This window comes from Meriones unguiculatus, chromosome 12 (assembly GCF_030254825.1).
Source record: "Meriones unguiculatus strain TT.TT164.6M chromosome 12, Bangor_MerUng_6.1, whole genome shotgun sequence".
NCBI lineage: Eukaryota > Metazoa > Chordata > Mammalia > Rodentia > Muridae > Meriones > Meriones unguiculatus.
Window position 1 is genome coordinate 89,511,991 of NC_083360.1, and position 13,556 is coordinate 89,525,546.

At 36.8% G+C, this 13,556-nt stretch overlaps 1 protein-coding gene across 2 annotated transcripts in view; it reads left to right on the forward strand.

The window, feature by feature from the left end:
• Spata6 (spermatogenesis associated 6) overlaps window positions 1-13,556 on the forward strand; it is a 91,617-nt gene that overhangs the window by 15,919 nt on the left and 62,142 nt on the right. The window contains exons 2-3 of one of the 2 annotated variants that reach the window (XM_021629111.2): window positions 4,104-4,241; window positions 5,393-5,441. In XM_021629111.2, coding sequence (XP_021484786.1) covers window positions 4,104-4,241; window positions 5,393-5,441 — 187 coding nt within the window. Of the gene's footprint in view, window positions 1-4,103; window positions 4,242-5,392; window positions 5,442-13,556 lie in introns of those variants that run through there. The other variant, XM_060366145.1, reaches the window with a different exon arrangement.

Below are 13,556 nucleotides of genomic sequence, written 5' to 3' on the forward strand. Positions count from 1 at the left end.
GTCACTCCCAGTAAGCCTAGGGGGCTATTTTTATTCAGACCACCATAGCCATCTCCTTTTGTTCTAGCTTTTTTATCGTTTCATTTTAGTTTCTTTTTGTGAATGATTGATATGAGGTTCATAATAATATTTAAAAATTATTTCTTACTGAAAATTTTCAGTATATATCCTGATGTAGTTTGATCACATCTCCTCTTTCCACAGTTCCTCTCAGATCCTCTCCATGCCCCCACCACCCACCTCCATGCCCTTTCTTTTTAGAAAACAAACAGGCAAACAAACTAGCTCCCCCAAACCCACAAGAAACATATACAAAACAAACCACACAAAACACTAATGAGGGAACTGTAATATAGAAGCAAGAGAACAATAAGATAAAAATTGTTCAAAGAAATCAAGGTGGGGAAAAATCTCCAAAAAATACCATTGAGTTGATTTTATGTTGACATCTACAGCTGGGCACAGGCCTGCATTTAAATGTGCTTTGTGTATGTATGTCTTTGCAAGCTGGTGTCAACTGTGATTTGACAATTACTTTTTGATTGTTTCATTTTAGTTTCTTTTTGCTAAAAGATTGATTTGAAGTTTGCATTTAACATCTTAATTTATATTAATCCAATATGGATTAATAATATCAGTTTAGTTTCAGTAACATTAAAATTTTGTTCCCTTTATGTTACTATTGTGTTCTGTTTCCTCCCTTCATTATTATAATATTGTCATATAATTATATCTTTGCACATATAAAAATTACTGGAGACTTTCATACATGCATACAGTATGTTTTTATCATGTTTCCCATTTCTCCTAACTCCTCCCCACCTCCGACACCTCTCCTAACTTTAGTGTCCTCTTTTTCTTCGTTATGACCCACAGAGTTTGATTTGTAGCAGTTTTGTAACTGTTATTTTATGTGATTATCTTTTTGTTTGTTTTTCTGTAGGTACTGGGGGTTGAAACTAGGGCCTCATGCACTGTAGGAAATTCCTGTGTCACTGAGCTACTGTCCCAGCCCTGCCATTTGGTCTTTTAAATAGGTAGGATTCAAAATGACAGAAAAAAAAAAATACAAACACACAGTTCAGCTCAGCTGCTCTCTTTCTTTATGTAGATATGAGTTCCTGGCTAATACCCTTTAATGTCTACTTGAAAGACTTTAATACTTTTCTACCAGAATTATGTTAGTATTTCCTTTGTTTTTCTGACAATCTTTTACTCCCTTCCTTTGTAAAGAACAGTTTTTCTGTTTATTAAATTATTTTTGAAAGTTCTCTTCTTTCAGCTTATCTATTCCAATTTTTTTCTGGTTTCCTGTTATTTTTTTCTCCTTTTGCTTTTAAGATTTGTTTTCTTTAATGTCTATTGATTTTTTTTCCTGAAAATTTAGTTATGATGATTATACTTTGGATCAAATTCAGGTCACCAAGTTTCTTTACCCACGAGCCTTCTTGCTGGCCACCACTTTTGTGTATGTTACAAATTAGAAAGGGACTCAATGAAGACAGTATGACAGATTTAGTTTTGATCAGAGTAGGAAATGAAGCTAACAGAATGAAATTTGCTGAGAAACTCGATTTTCATGATCAGTTGTAAATTATTAGGGAAAAAGTATAAAATGGAGTAGTAGAGAAGAAAATGGAATCAAAATATCTGACATAAAAATATTGTCAACTTCTATGTACCAAGGTACATGAAATTTCAATCCTCTGATTAATGTCATAGTCCATGCTGACATGGCAAATCAGGAGGGTTTCATTCTAATAGGAATGGTACTAGTGAATAGCACAGATAACTGTCAGGCACTGTCCCAAGTGCTGTAAATGTGCTGATTTAATCTTATCAGCCATTTACTTGTCGATCACTAACTTTCTTGTAACTCTGATGTTCACATATATGAAATATCTGTTGCTGTACTAAATAATCTGAAGTTTTTAATTCTGAAAGTTCATGTTTTTTGTATAAATGATGAGGAAAAAAAAAATCTCTGTCCTCAGGGAATTTATAACCAGATTAAAGAGCTATGACATCCATGACAGTTTCTTCGATATACACGGATAATGGTCTCACCATAAAAGAACTAGATAGTGGTGTTAAATGTTTTCTTTTTTTCGAGATATAAATATTTACTCTTTTGGATAAGGCTGATGTATTCATTCAAACAGTGACGCCCATTTTCTAAGAGTAAATTAGTGTAGTGACAGTTTCAGAGAACATTAAAACAGTATTTAATACAGAGCTGACTGAGTAAATCTATTAACTCATGTACATTGATAATGCATATACATAAAAATCAAACATAGTTCTTTTTTTAAGGTCTAGATTGTATCTTTTTTTTAAAATGTTGTTGTTAAAATTTAAGTCATATGTGTACTATTAAGGTATCTCCAGATGTCTGAATGAGATATTATTATAACTGGCGGGTCGAGATGCTTTGGGTAGGTGATGACAGTCACATATGGCTTGTTGGGTGGCAGAGGTAAATGCAGATGAGGTGGAATGGAAGAGTAAGGTGCAGCATTCCTGCTTCTTAATTTCTGTTGTTAGGTCTGAGAATTGCTGAAGGAAGACCTCAGACTTAGGTAGTATGTAAAAACAAAGAATGTTTATTCTGTAGCAAAAACCAGCATCCTGGGGTCACCACCTTCGCAAAATGTTGGTAACAGCAACCCGGAGGGGAGCTCGAAGGCTCCTCTTTAAAGCCAGAAAGGGAGATTCCTACTGTGGCTACGTGACCTCTATTGGAACTGGCTGGTGCCCCTGGAGGCTATGTGACTCGATTGGGACTGGCTGTTGCCCATGGAAGCTATGTGACTCGATTGGGACTGGCTGACTTCTTGGAATTAAGTCCTCTCACTATCATACTTTTATTATGTAGGCAATGAAAGAACGTTGGGTAAGAAATTGATTATATATTTGGAAAAGAAGTAAAAATCCTATTCTTCTTTGAGACAGGGTTTCATTATGTAGCCCAGATGTTCCTGAACTTATGCTCCTTCTGCCTCAGAGCCTTAAGTTATTAGGATTACTAAAACAGGCTCCTTATATTTTGAATACATTGTTAGGGGTTGGAGTATTATGTAATATTATTATATTGGATTCAAATCTTAAAGAATTTTAGTATCCTGTTAATGGTATTTCTGAACAATATACTGGAATGTGTCAGGGATTGAAGAGACTGTTGTGTGCTATTTAGAAACTCATCATTTTCCCTGCACACATTTTGTCAATCATGAGTGTGATCTGAGTGAGAATGGTCACTATAGGCTCCTATATTTGAATACTTGGTCCCATGTTAGTGGGACATGGAACTGTTTGGGAAGGATTAGGAGGTGTGACCTTATTGGAACAGGTGTATAAGGGGGCTGGGCTTTGAGGATTTAAAAGTCCAAACCATTCCCAGTTAGCTTTTTCTGTTTGATGCCTGTGGATCACGTAAGCTCTCAGCTACTAGAGCCCCCGTGCCTTACCTGCCTGCCTGCTACTCTCCACCGTGGACTCTAACCCTCTGAAACTGTAAGCCTCTAGTAAACTTTTTTCCTATAAATTGTCTTATTCATAGTGTCTTATCACAGCAATAGAAAAGTAACCAAAACAATGAGAATGGGTAAATGCTATTTAATATTTAAAATACAATTGATTAGGTTAGAAAATGTTTTTTTTTTTTTGGCTTTGAAACTTTATCCTAACAATTCTGATATGAGGATGTATGAACTACTCTCCATGGTATTGTGGAATAGATCCATGCATTTTGCAATTTTGTTTCTGTTCTTGAGTATAATGCTTGATTTCTGCTGGGTGTTACTCCTTTGTGATTAAGTGATATTGTGCAACTTTGTCATCATTTGGTAGAAAATGAGATCCAAAGGCTGACTGTTTAAAATTATTAAATTATTAGGGCATGCCCTTCAAACAACCATATAGTTTTAGATGTGGCACAATTTACCAAATAGAAAAGAATAGGTTTCTAAGAGGAAAGACAATATAAAAGCAACTCTCTGAACTCTGTGAGCCATCCCGGTGAGCAGCGGCTGTTGGCCACCATGTTCGTGGGATAACTCGGTGAATTACAATGCATTTATAGCCACTTATCTCATTGCTTTCAGGTAACTTGTCCAGGAGTGGTGCTGAAAGACAAGGAGGACATCTATCTTAGCATCTGTGTGTTTGGCCAATACAAAAAGACACAATGTGTCCCAGCCACTTTCCCACTGGTCTTCAATGCCAGAATGGTGTTTGAAAAGGTGAGTTCAAAAGTCAGATCAAGTATTAACCAACAAAAATCAGAGTGATTTCAGTTTTGAATAAAATCTTGCAACACAAACTATTATTGCTGACTATGTGCCTTGGTTTAATTCAAAAGGAAATTTGTAACAAATTTAGACTTTTGAAAACATTCCTCTTATTATGTATTGAAACAATTGTCTTTTGATGTGAAGCAGCCTATTTCTAAAACAACTTAGTGGGCTTCATGCAAAGCATAACATCTTGACTGCTGAATAATAACTTCTGTACAAAATAAGACACAAGTAGGTAAGCATATGTCAGTTTTACTTAGGAATATCTTGTGCTTTTCTGTTTTGCCACATCTCTCTTCATGTTCCTTAAAAGGACTGCTATTGGCAATTGTTATCAATCATATTCCCTTTTCTGATGGACTTATTTTGTCTTCTAGTCTTCCCTCCATCCCTCCTACTCCCCACGCTTCCTTCCCTTCTTCCCTCTTTGCTTTCTTCACAGGTAAAAATCTTATGTTCTTCTTTATTCTGTGGACTGTTGTAGGTACTGATGACACAGTATAAACAAGGCAAAACCGTCTCTTTTGGAGCTCAAAATAAATGCATAAATACAATAAAAGAAGGATGAGAGAATAGGGGAGAAATATATTTTTTATTGTTAAAAAGGCAGTAATATTTAAACAAAGCTTCAAAGAGACTAGCAGTTATTTGGAGGTCTAGTGGGGGATGGGGTGAAATTTTAGGTAGAGAGCTATCAAACACAAAGAATTCTGTAAGGAATTCTTTTGCTGAGAGGCAGATCTAGTTAGAAAATGTAGTTGTGGAATCATGGGAAGCTGAGAGAAATTGGCAGTTCTCACTATTGTTGAAGATTTGTTTGGAGGGTTGGCATGGTGATTTATTCCTGTAACCCCAGGATTTGAGGTGCTTCGGCAGAAGGACTGAGGGTTCAAGACCAACTTGGGCTACAAAATGAAATTTTTCTCTCAAAAACCAAAAGCAAAGCAAACCAAAACCCCCAAACAAACCAAGGTTTTTCTTTGGTTGGACAGGAAAGACATTTTGGGAATGGGACTGGGCAAATAGTCTGACTGACAGCTTCTCTGGCTTCTTCCTCTTCCCACCCTGCCCTTGCCGCACTCTCCCCCTTGCTGCAGGTGTTCCCTGACGCAGTAGACCCTGGAGATGTGGTTGCACAGCTCGAGTGTAAGTTTCCATTTCAATTACTCACTGAAAACATTTTAGAAGTATCATCTCTGTAATCCTTGAGGTTAAATAAATCTTTAAAAGGTCTAGTAGGATTTCAAAAATGTTGAATTGAAACATTTTCATAATTTTTTAAATTTCACAGTCCACATGAAACAGTAGAGCACTTATATTTTTGCTGTGGATGAACCGAGACCTTTTCTTCTTTCTTTTTCAAATAAAGAATTACTTAAATATTTTTGATCAAGAGGTTTGAAGAGTTCTGATGGAAGAAATAGGTGTAGCATTGTCTTGTAAACAAAACTACTCAATGTAAGAATCACGAAAGTCAAGAGACTCACAGAAGCTTAAGGTAGCCTGGCTGAAAACATCAGTGCCTTTTCCTCAGTAGGTATCATTTATTCCTCAAGGCTTGGGTTGACAGTACGCTCTTCACTACTGTAGGGCTCAGTTGGAAAAAGCTCCATGGACAGCCGTGCTAGGTGCACACTTGGGACAAGCCTGCTGAGGCTCTGGTTGTGAGATGGAAGGCTGATGTTTATGTTTGAAAATTGAAAGGGTCTCAGCTTACACACTGATCTCTGAACCTCAAAAGGCCAGCAGTGCTGGTGCTGCCTGTCACTCTGCCTCCCATCAAGCTTCCCCTTACTCCTCACCCCCAGGGGAACCTGGCAGGCACCAAGCTTACATCTCAGGATAGAGGCTGCAAACAAGTCTGCCTGCTTGTTTTCATGGGAATTATGGTTAAGTGACTTATCCAGAGAATGCGTTGCATGGGGTGGGGGTGAGAGGGGGACAGTATCTTGTTACTTCATTTCTAGGACCTGACGTATTTTCCACTGGTAAACAAGCTCAGTGACTGTTGTTGCCTGTAGACCTATACATTTGATATTTCCTGGACATCTTGTTCATTATCTGGGAAAGCATATATTAGAAGCATCGAGGGTAACCATTTATCGCATGTTGAATTTTTTTCCATTGAAAGAAACAATATTTTCCTTGCTTTTTGGTCAGAAATTTTAGGGCATCAGATTACTACTTACAGATATTATTATTTGAAAAGTGTCATGATTTCCCTACATCAGCTTTTTTTTTTCAGCCTCTACTCATGAAGTGAAATTCTGCTTTTTAATGCCCTTTCAGATTTACCCTTTCTCATATCCCCAAGTGTTTGTATTCTATTGTTCATATCTCTGTATTTTGCTCTGTCTTTATGACATTTAGTTTGGCTTTGTGCATCACTTCTCAGATGACTTCCACAGTAACCTTCACCCTCTTTCCTGTTGTACAGTCCTCTCTGTTCTCTAATGATTTCTAACATGGAAAATGAAAAATGCACTGAGTAGAGAGAATGTTCCACTCGTTGGAGTGATGCCGATCGCCTTGATGCAATAATTTTTGAGGTTTCATTAATCTTGTGTTCTTGCTGGCAACTTGTAATATGGTTGGGCTGTTTAAACGTCTATTGCCTACATGGTGTCATTGTACCGGTGTGTAACAGATGCAGACTCTATAAAGGGATAGCCACTGTGTTGTTGCCACACTTAACAGAACAGTTCATCAGTGTTTTGTTTCCTCATCTGTCTGTAAATGTCTTTTTAAAGTTAGTTTCTTAAAATGAGGATCTTCGCAGGCTTTTGTGCTCATATTATATGGCTATTTATTTCTTTAGCTTCTTTTTGTCTGTAACGGTGTTCCACAGTTTTCTGTTTGTTTTAAAAACTAGGTTCTTCAGAATGTGCTATCTTTTATATTGGCTAATTGCTTCCTTACCGAAACTCTGTATAGCTTGTTTATTGATTGTATTATGTAAGCTGCCAATTAGAACTGGGGGTATTTGGATTCAGGATTATTTCACTTCACTTTGTTATTTGGCAAGAGTCCTTGATAGTTGTTGTGCTCTTATTGTATCATGTCAAGGGACATGAATATCCTTAGTGATGCAGAGATTGGTCATTTTGGCTCTAGGCAGCATTTTTCTGAAACTCTACCACAACTTTCTAATCAGCTTTTGATCTAGTAGCCTTAGCATCCATTGAGAAGTGTCTTTTTCACTCGGGGTTGGAAAGCTTATTTTTATAATACACCATTCTTTTATGTTTACTAAGTAGAGTTTGTGGTGTGTGTGTGTGTATGCGTGTAGGTCAGAAGTGGATATCTAGTGTCCTCCTGGACCACTCCCCATATTATATATTGAGACAAGGTCCCTCCTTCCACTAACCCTGCAGCTTGCACTTTAGGCTGATCTGCTGGCCGGCTTGTTCTGGGGATCACATGTCTCAGCCTCCTGCCTGCTGGGGTTACAGGTGGGCACCACCATTCCCACAGGCCTTTTTCCTGGGTTCCAGGGGAAACTGAACTCTGGTCTTTAGCTTGTATGGGAAGTGCTTTGCCTAGCGAACCACCTCTACAGACTCTGCGATTTTTTTTCTTTATTTTTATTTTTTAAATTGAAAATAATTTTTTTTCATATAATATACTCTGATCATACTTTTCATCCCCCAATTCTTTCCAGATACTTTCCTCCTCTCCAACCATTCAACTCTAAGCATTTAAACAAGTAGGCACTCCCTCTCAAAAAACAGAATAAAAAACAGAAATAAAGAAAAAGCAGGAGAAGCACACAAGCACCTATGATATCTATAAACAGTCTCTACCTGGGACTCCTGTAATATTTTCTTTCAGCTGGGCAGCAGTTTTGAGATACAGTCCCCACTGAAGAGCCAGGACAAGTCTTTACAATATCCTCTGTTCGTTCTTGTTAAATAGCTTCAGCAAAACTCACACATCGTGCAATCCATCTCTTGTTACTGTAGTTCAGCAATTTTCAGAGTATTTGTGCAAGTGTGAGACATCGCACTAGCCAGTTTAGTGTATTTCTGTCACCCTCAAACAGTCTCTGAGGTATATTTATAGGCAAGCCTCGTGTCTGCCTCCACTTCCTGGCAACCCTTGTCTATTTCTCTCTATACATTTGTCTTTTCTCATTTTTCCTCTCTAGCTTCTTGATTTAGAATAATGTTTTTGAGGATCATTAATTCTTTTCCACATATAAGACATTTATTCCTTTTCATTGCCCAACAGTATTCTGTTATCATGAACATTTGGACTGTTTGGCTATTGTAAATAGATGACAAATCTGTAAGTATCAGTTGTCTTGCAGGCTATGTTTAAAACTTGAATATGTAGTCAACATGCTTTCATTGCACCATTCTACATTTCCTCAGGCTCATGCAGGTTTGCTTTTCTGTATTGTCCCCAAGGCTTGACATTGTTGCTCTTTTGGGATGTAGCTGTTTTGGTGGGTGTATAGACATATCCCATTGTATTTCAAATTTGCACTTTAACAATAATGATTTTGAACATAATTTTACATGCTTATTAGCCATTCATAGTTATTAGAAAGTACTTATTCACATATTTTGCCTGTTTTTAAATTGTTTGCTGCAAGTTAAATTATATGGATTTTAATTTTTAATATTCCAAATGTAATTCTATATCAAGTGAACAATTTTAAAATGTTTTTTATAGTCTGCGATTTTTTTCCATTATCATTATGATATCTTTTAAGGAATGCATTAAGGTTATTGTGTCAGGTTTTTTGTTTGTTTGTTTATTTTATGCTTTTTTTTTATGTATTGTGTCTATGAAATTTTGGTTAACCCAGGGTCACACAAATTTTTTTTTCTGTTCTCTTGAATTTTAGAGCTATGATACAGTCTGAGTTAGTTTTTAGGTATGGTCTGATGAAGTCAGAGTACAGCCTCCCCAGTTTTTTTTTCTATGAATATCCAGTTAACACACTGGTTACAAGATTATCCTTTCCCACATATAATTGTCATTTGTACCTTTCTGAAAAGCCAGCTGACTGGATATGAATGTTTCTTTGGGCTCTGTGGTCAGTTCCATTCATCTACATATTTATCCTTCAGTGATTCTGCCTTGCTCACTTTAGCCTTACAGAAACTCTGGCTAGCTTGTGCAAGTCTCTCAACTTCATTTTGGCTATTTCTGTAGGTTTTTTTTTCCATACTATGTGAGTCATAGTGTTAGTCAATCTAGAAATAAATATAAATATTTAGAAGGTAGTTTGGTAGACACAATGCATCAACTTGTTTTTATTCTTTGATAACCATCTATTATTCATCTTTTCTTTCTGAAATGTACATATTCATCACACACACACACAGGCCCATAGGCATACATGCACAAGTACACAGACACAGATGCAGACACAGACACACAGGCACATGGCCCTGACAGTTGTACTGCCTGAAAATTGCTTCCTCACTAGTTTCTGGTCACTGCTCAAATTTGTCATCACGATCAAACAGGTGTTCTTTCTCAGCCCATAAGGTGCGCTCCACACTTGTCAGTACTGAAGTCTTTGCTGTGTGGCCTTCTGTGCTGCCTGGTTTGATGTCAACCTAACACTGGGCAGGGTGACTGCAGAGGTGGGAACCTCAGTTGTGAAAATCCTTCTATAACCTGTCTGTAGGCATTTATTTTCTTATTTAGTCATTGATGAGGGAGGGCCAAGTCATTCCTGGGCTGGTGGTCCTGTGTTTTATGAGAAATCAAGCTGAGCAAGCCATGAGAAGCAAGCCAGCAACTAGCACCCCATCCATGGCCTCTGCATCAGCTCCTGCTTCCAGGTTCCTACCCTGTTTGAGTTCCCATTATGACTTTCTGATGAGTAACAGTGATGTGGAAGTATAAGCTAAATAAACCCTTTCCTCCCCAACTTGCTTTGGTCATGGTGTTTTATCACAGCAATAGAAATCCTAACTAGGACACCTTTGGAGCTTCTATACTGGGATATTTTAGAGTGAACTATTACGGAAATAGTTTGCACCCTTAATACAATACACAAGTGCCTCACCAGGTCTGTGTTAAAGGCTCGATTGCCAGTGTAGCACTATTGACAGGTGTGCAATGTTAGAAGGACAGGACTATGGGGAGTCCTTAGGTCATTAGGGTATGGCCTTGAAAGAAGGTGTAGGAGCTTGGTCTCTTTTCTTTTTCTTCTGCTTCTCAAGCTCTGGAGGCCATTGCATTCGCTCTGCAAGGATGTGCTTCCTTCTCCAGATGCCCATGCTAATACGGCCAAATAGGACTTTAGAGCAAAATATGGTAGCAGTTTGTGTCCTGGAACAGAGGCTAACAGCAGTCTGACACATCTGCTTGATGTAGTCACCGCAGGGTTTTGAGTTACTGTTTGTGACTAGAATTTCTGGAATATTGTAATATATTTAATTTGTAACTTACACTAACAATACATGAGTGAATGAAAAATTTTACAGAGGAAGTAGGAACATAGCTCTTTTTTATACAATAAACAGATGCTGTAAAAGGAAACTAATTGACCCATGTGTTCCAGGAGATAGGTTTACATTAAACCTATCTGTTGGGTTTCTGGCCAATCAGTTCTATATAAAGCATTCCTTTAATAATTTAGCATCTTTCTCCCCAAAGTATTTTTAATTGTAGTAAAATATACATAACATTAAATTTACCACCTTAATCATTTCAAGTGTACAGTTTAGTAGTATTAAATGCATTTATAATTTTGTGTGACAATCACCCTATGCATTTCCCTAACTTCCTAATTTATCTTTCAAAACGACAGCATTAAACAATAACTTTATTCCCCTTTTCTACCCATTCTACTTTGTTTCTATTATCATGAAAAAAAAGTATTTTATTGATGGAAATTGGTATTTGTTCTTTTTTGAGGACTGACTTCTTTCACATGGAATACCTTCGAGGTTCATGTTGTAGAAAATCAGAAGCTTCTTCTGAGTTTTCCATTTTAAAGGTGTTTATAAAACATTTTTCTTGTTCCTTTGTTGATGGGTATTTGGATTGTTTATTCCCTTTCAATATTGCTTTGTGTATTTTTTAGCATTTTTGAAGGAATCTATTTTACATCTGTACTGCACAAACCTTATTATGAGTGTGAGAGCATTTTAGTTTTGTTATAAATTAAGTTTCCCTAATTTTCAGTGATGTGGTAAAACTTTTTATGTGTCTATCAGTGATTGTATGTATCTCTTCTGGAACAATGTCTATTCAAGTCTTATGAGTATTTAGGTTATTTTCCATTTTCTTTTGTATATAGTTGTTTTGCTTGTGTTTATGTCTGTGAACTACATGTGTGAATTGCCTGAGAAGGCCAGCTGAGGACATTTATCCCCTGGGAATTCAATTACTGAGTGCTGAACTATCATTTGAGTGCTGGGAATTAAACCAAGGTTCTCAGGAAGGGGTGCTTGTAACCATTAAGCCATCTCTTTAACCTCTTGGCCATGTTTTAATTGGGTTGTTTGCTTTTAATTTTTCAGTTGCAGGAGATTTCTATTTATCCTAGGTATTACATTATTTTTAAATAATTAATTTGCTAGTATTGCCTTTTCTGTTGATATTGTGTTTAGACATACAGGAAACTTTAAGGTTTTCTAGTTTTTCTTGTTGTCACCTTTGTCTTTGGTGTCTTATCCAAGAAAATCTCCAAACCCAATGTTGTGAAGCTTTTCTCCTACATTTTCTTCTATGTGCTTTAAAGTTTTGATGTTTAGACTTAGTCCTTGGTCATTTTGAGTTTATGTTTATAATTTGTATTTTAGGTAGAGATGTAAAATCGTTCTTTTGCATATGTGTTCTCTGTTTTCTCATTACCATTTGTAGAAAAGATCCTCCTTTCTTTCACTGGATGGTTTTGGCACTTTATCAAAAGAAGCAATTTGTAAGGATTTACTTTTGCGTTCTCTATTCTATATCACTTAGTTCTATCTCTATGTGTGCTTTTAGCTGCTCTCATGCTGTGTGAACACAGCTAATCTTGTTTTTCAATTTGAATGCCTTTTGTACATTTTCTTGCCTCCTTGCTCTAGCTATGACTTCTAGTTGAATAGATGTGACGAGCATCCTTGCTTTGTTCTTGATCTTAGAGAAATGTGTAGGTTTTCACCATTGTGCACTGTTTATTACTGCTTTTCCATATGTGCTTTTTATCATGGTGGGTTAGTTTACTTATATTCCTAGTTCTTTCAGTTTTCTTTATGTGAGATGATCACATGCTTTTTCTTCTATTTTCTTAATGAGGTATAATTTAGCAATCAATTTTCATATATTGAACTACCCTTACATTCCAAGGATACATTCCTTTTTGTTATTGTATTAGTTGCTTTTCTGTTGCTATGATAGAATACCCTGACAAAATGCAACTTAATGAGACAAAGGGCTTGTTTTGGATTACAGTGCTAGAGGGGTTATACTCTATCATGCCAGGGAAGGCATTTCAATAGGAGTTTGAGCCCAGATTGACTGTCAGGAAGCAGAGAGGTAGAACAGGAAGTGGGACAAAGTTATACATCATCAAAGCCTGTCCCCAGTGATATGCTCCTCCAGCAAGGACCTGTTTCCTGAAGGTTCCACAGTCTTGCCCAGAAAAGACCAAGTGTTCAAACATAGACTTAGGGAAGACATTTCTCATCAAAACCACAACATTGACAATGTATAATACTTCTAATGTGTTTCTGAATTTTGCTTACTAGTATTTATTGATAGTTTTAGCATAAGGATTTTTTTTCTATAGCTTTCTTGTGTGTTTGAGTCTGGTTTTAGAGAAATACATCCCTTATATAATAAGATACAAAATATCACCAATTCTTCAACTTATTCTGACAACCTTGAGAAAGATAGGTATTAATTCTTCAATTGGCGTGTTTATACAAACTTGAGACAGGTGATGCCAGTAACTCTATAATTCATCCTGCCCCGTCCCTTCCACCATTGTCAGGACCTGAGTTTCTTCTACTTCTTCCTCCTCTGGTGTACCGATGATCATACATTACATCCTTTGGAGTTATCCCACAATTCTTAGGGATTGTTCTTTGCTTTTGTCTTGTTCTCTGTGATGATTTGAAAGTTTTTGTTGACATATCCTTAAAGCTTTGAGATTTTTTTCAAGCCATACACCGCCTACCAATAAGCTCTCCACAGTCATTCTTTATTTCAGTTGTAGTGTTTGTGATATATAACATTTCTTTTTGCTCCTTTCTTAGAATACCCACCTCTGCTTATGTGCCTATATAATCTTTCTGTTTTTGCAAA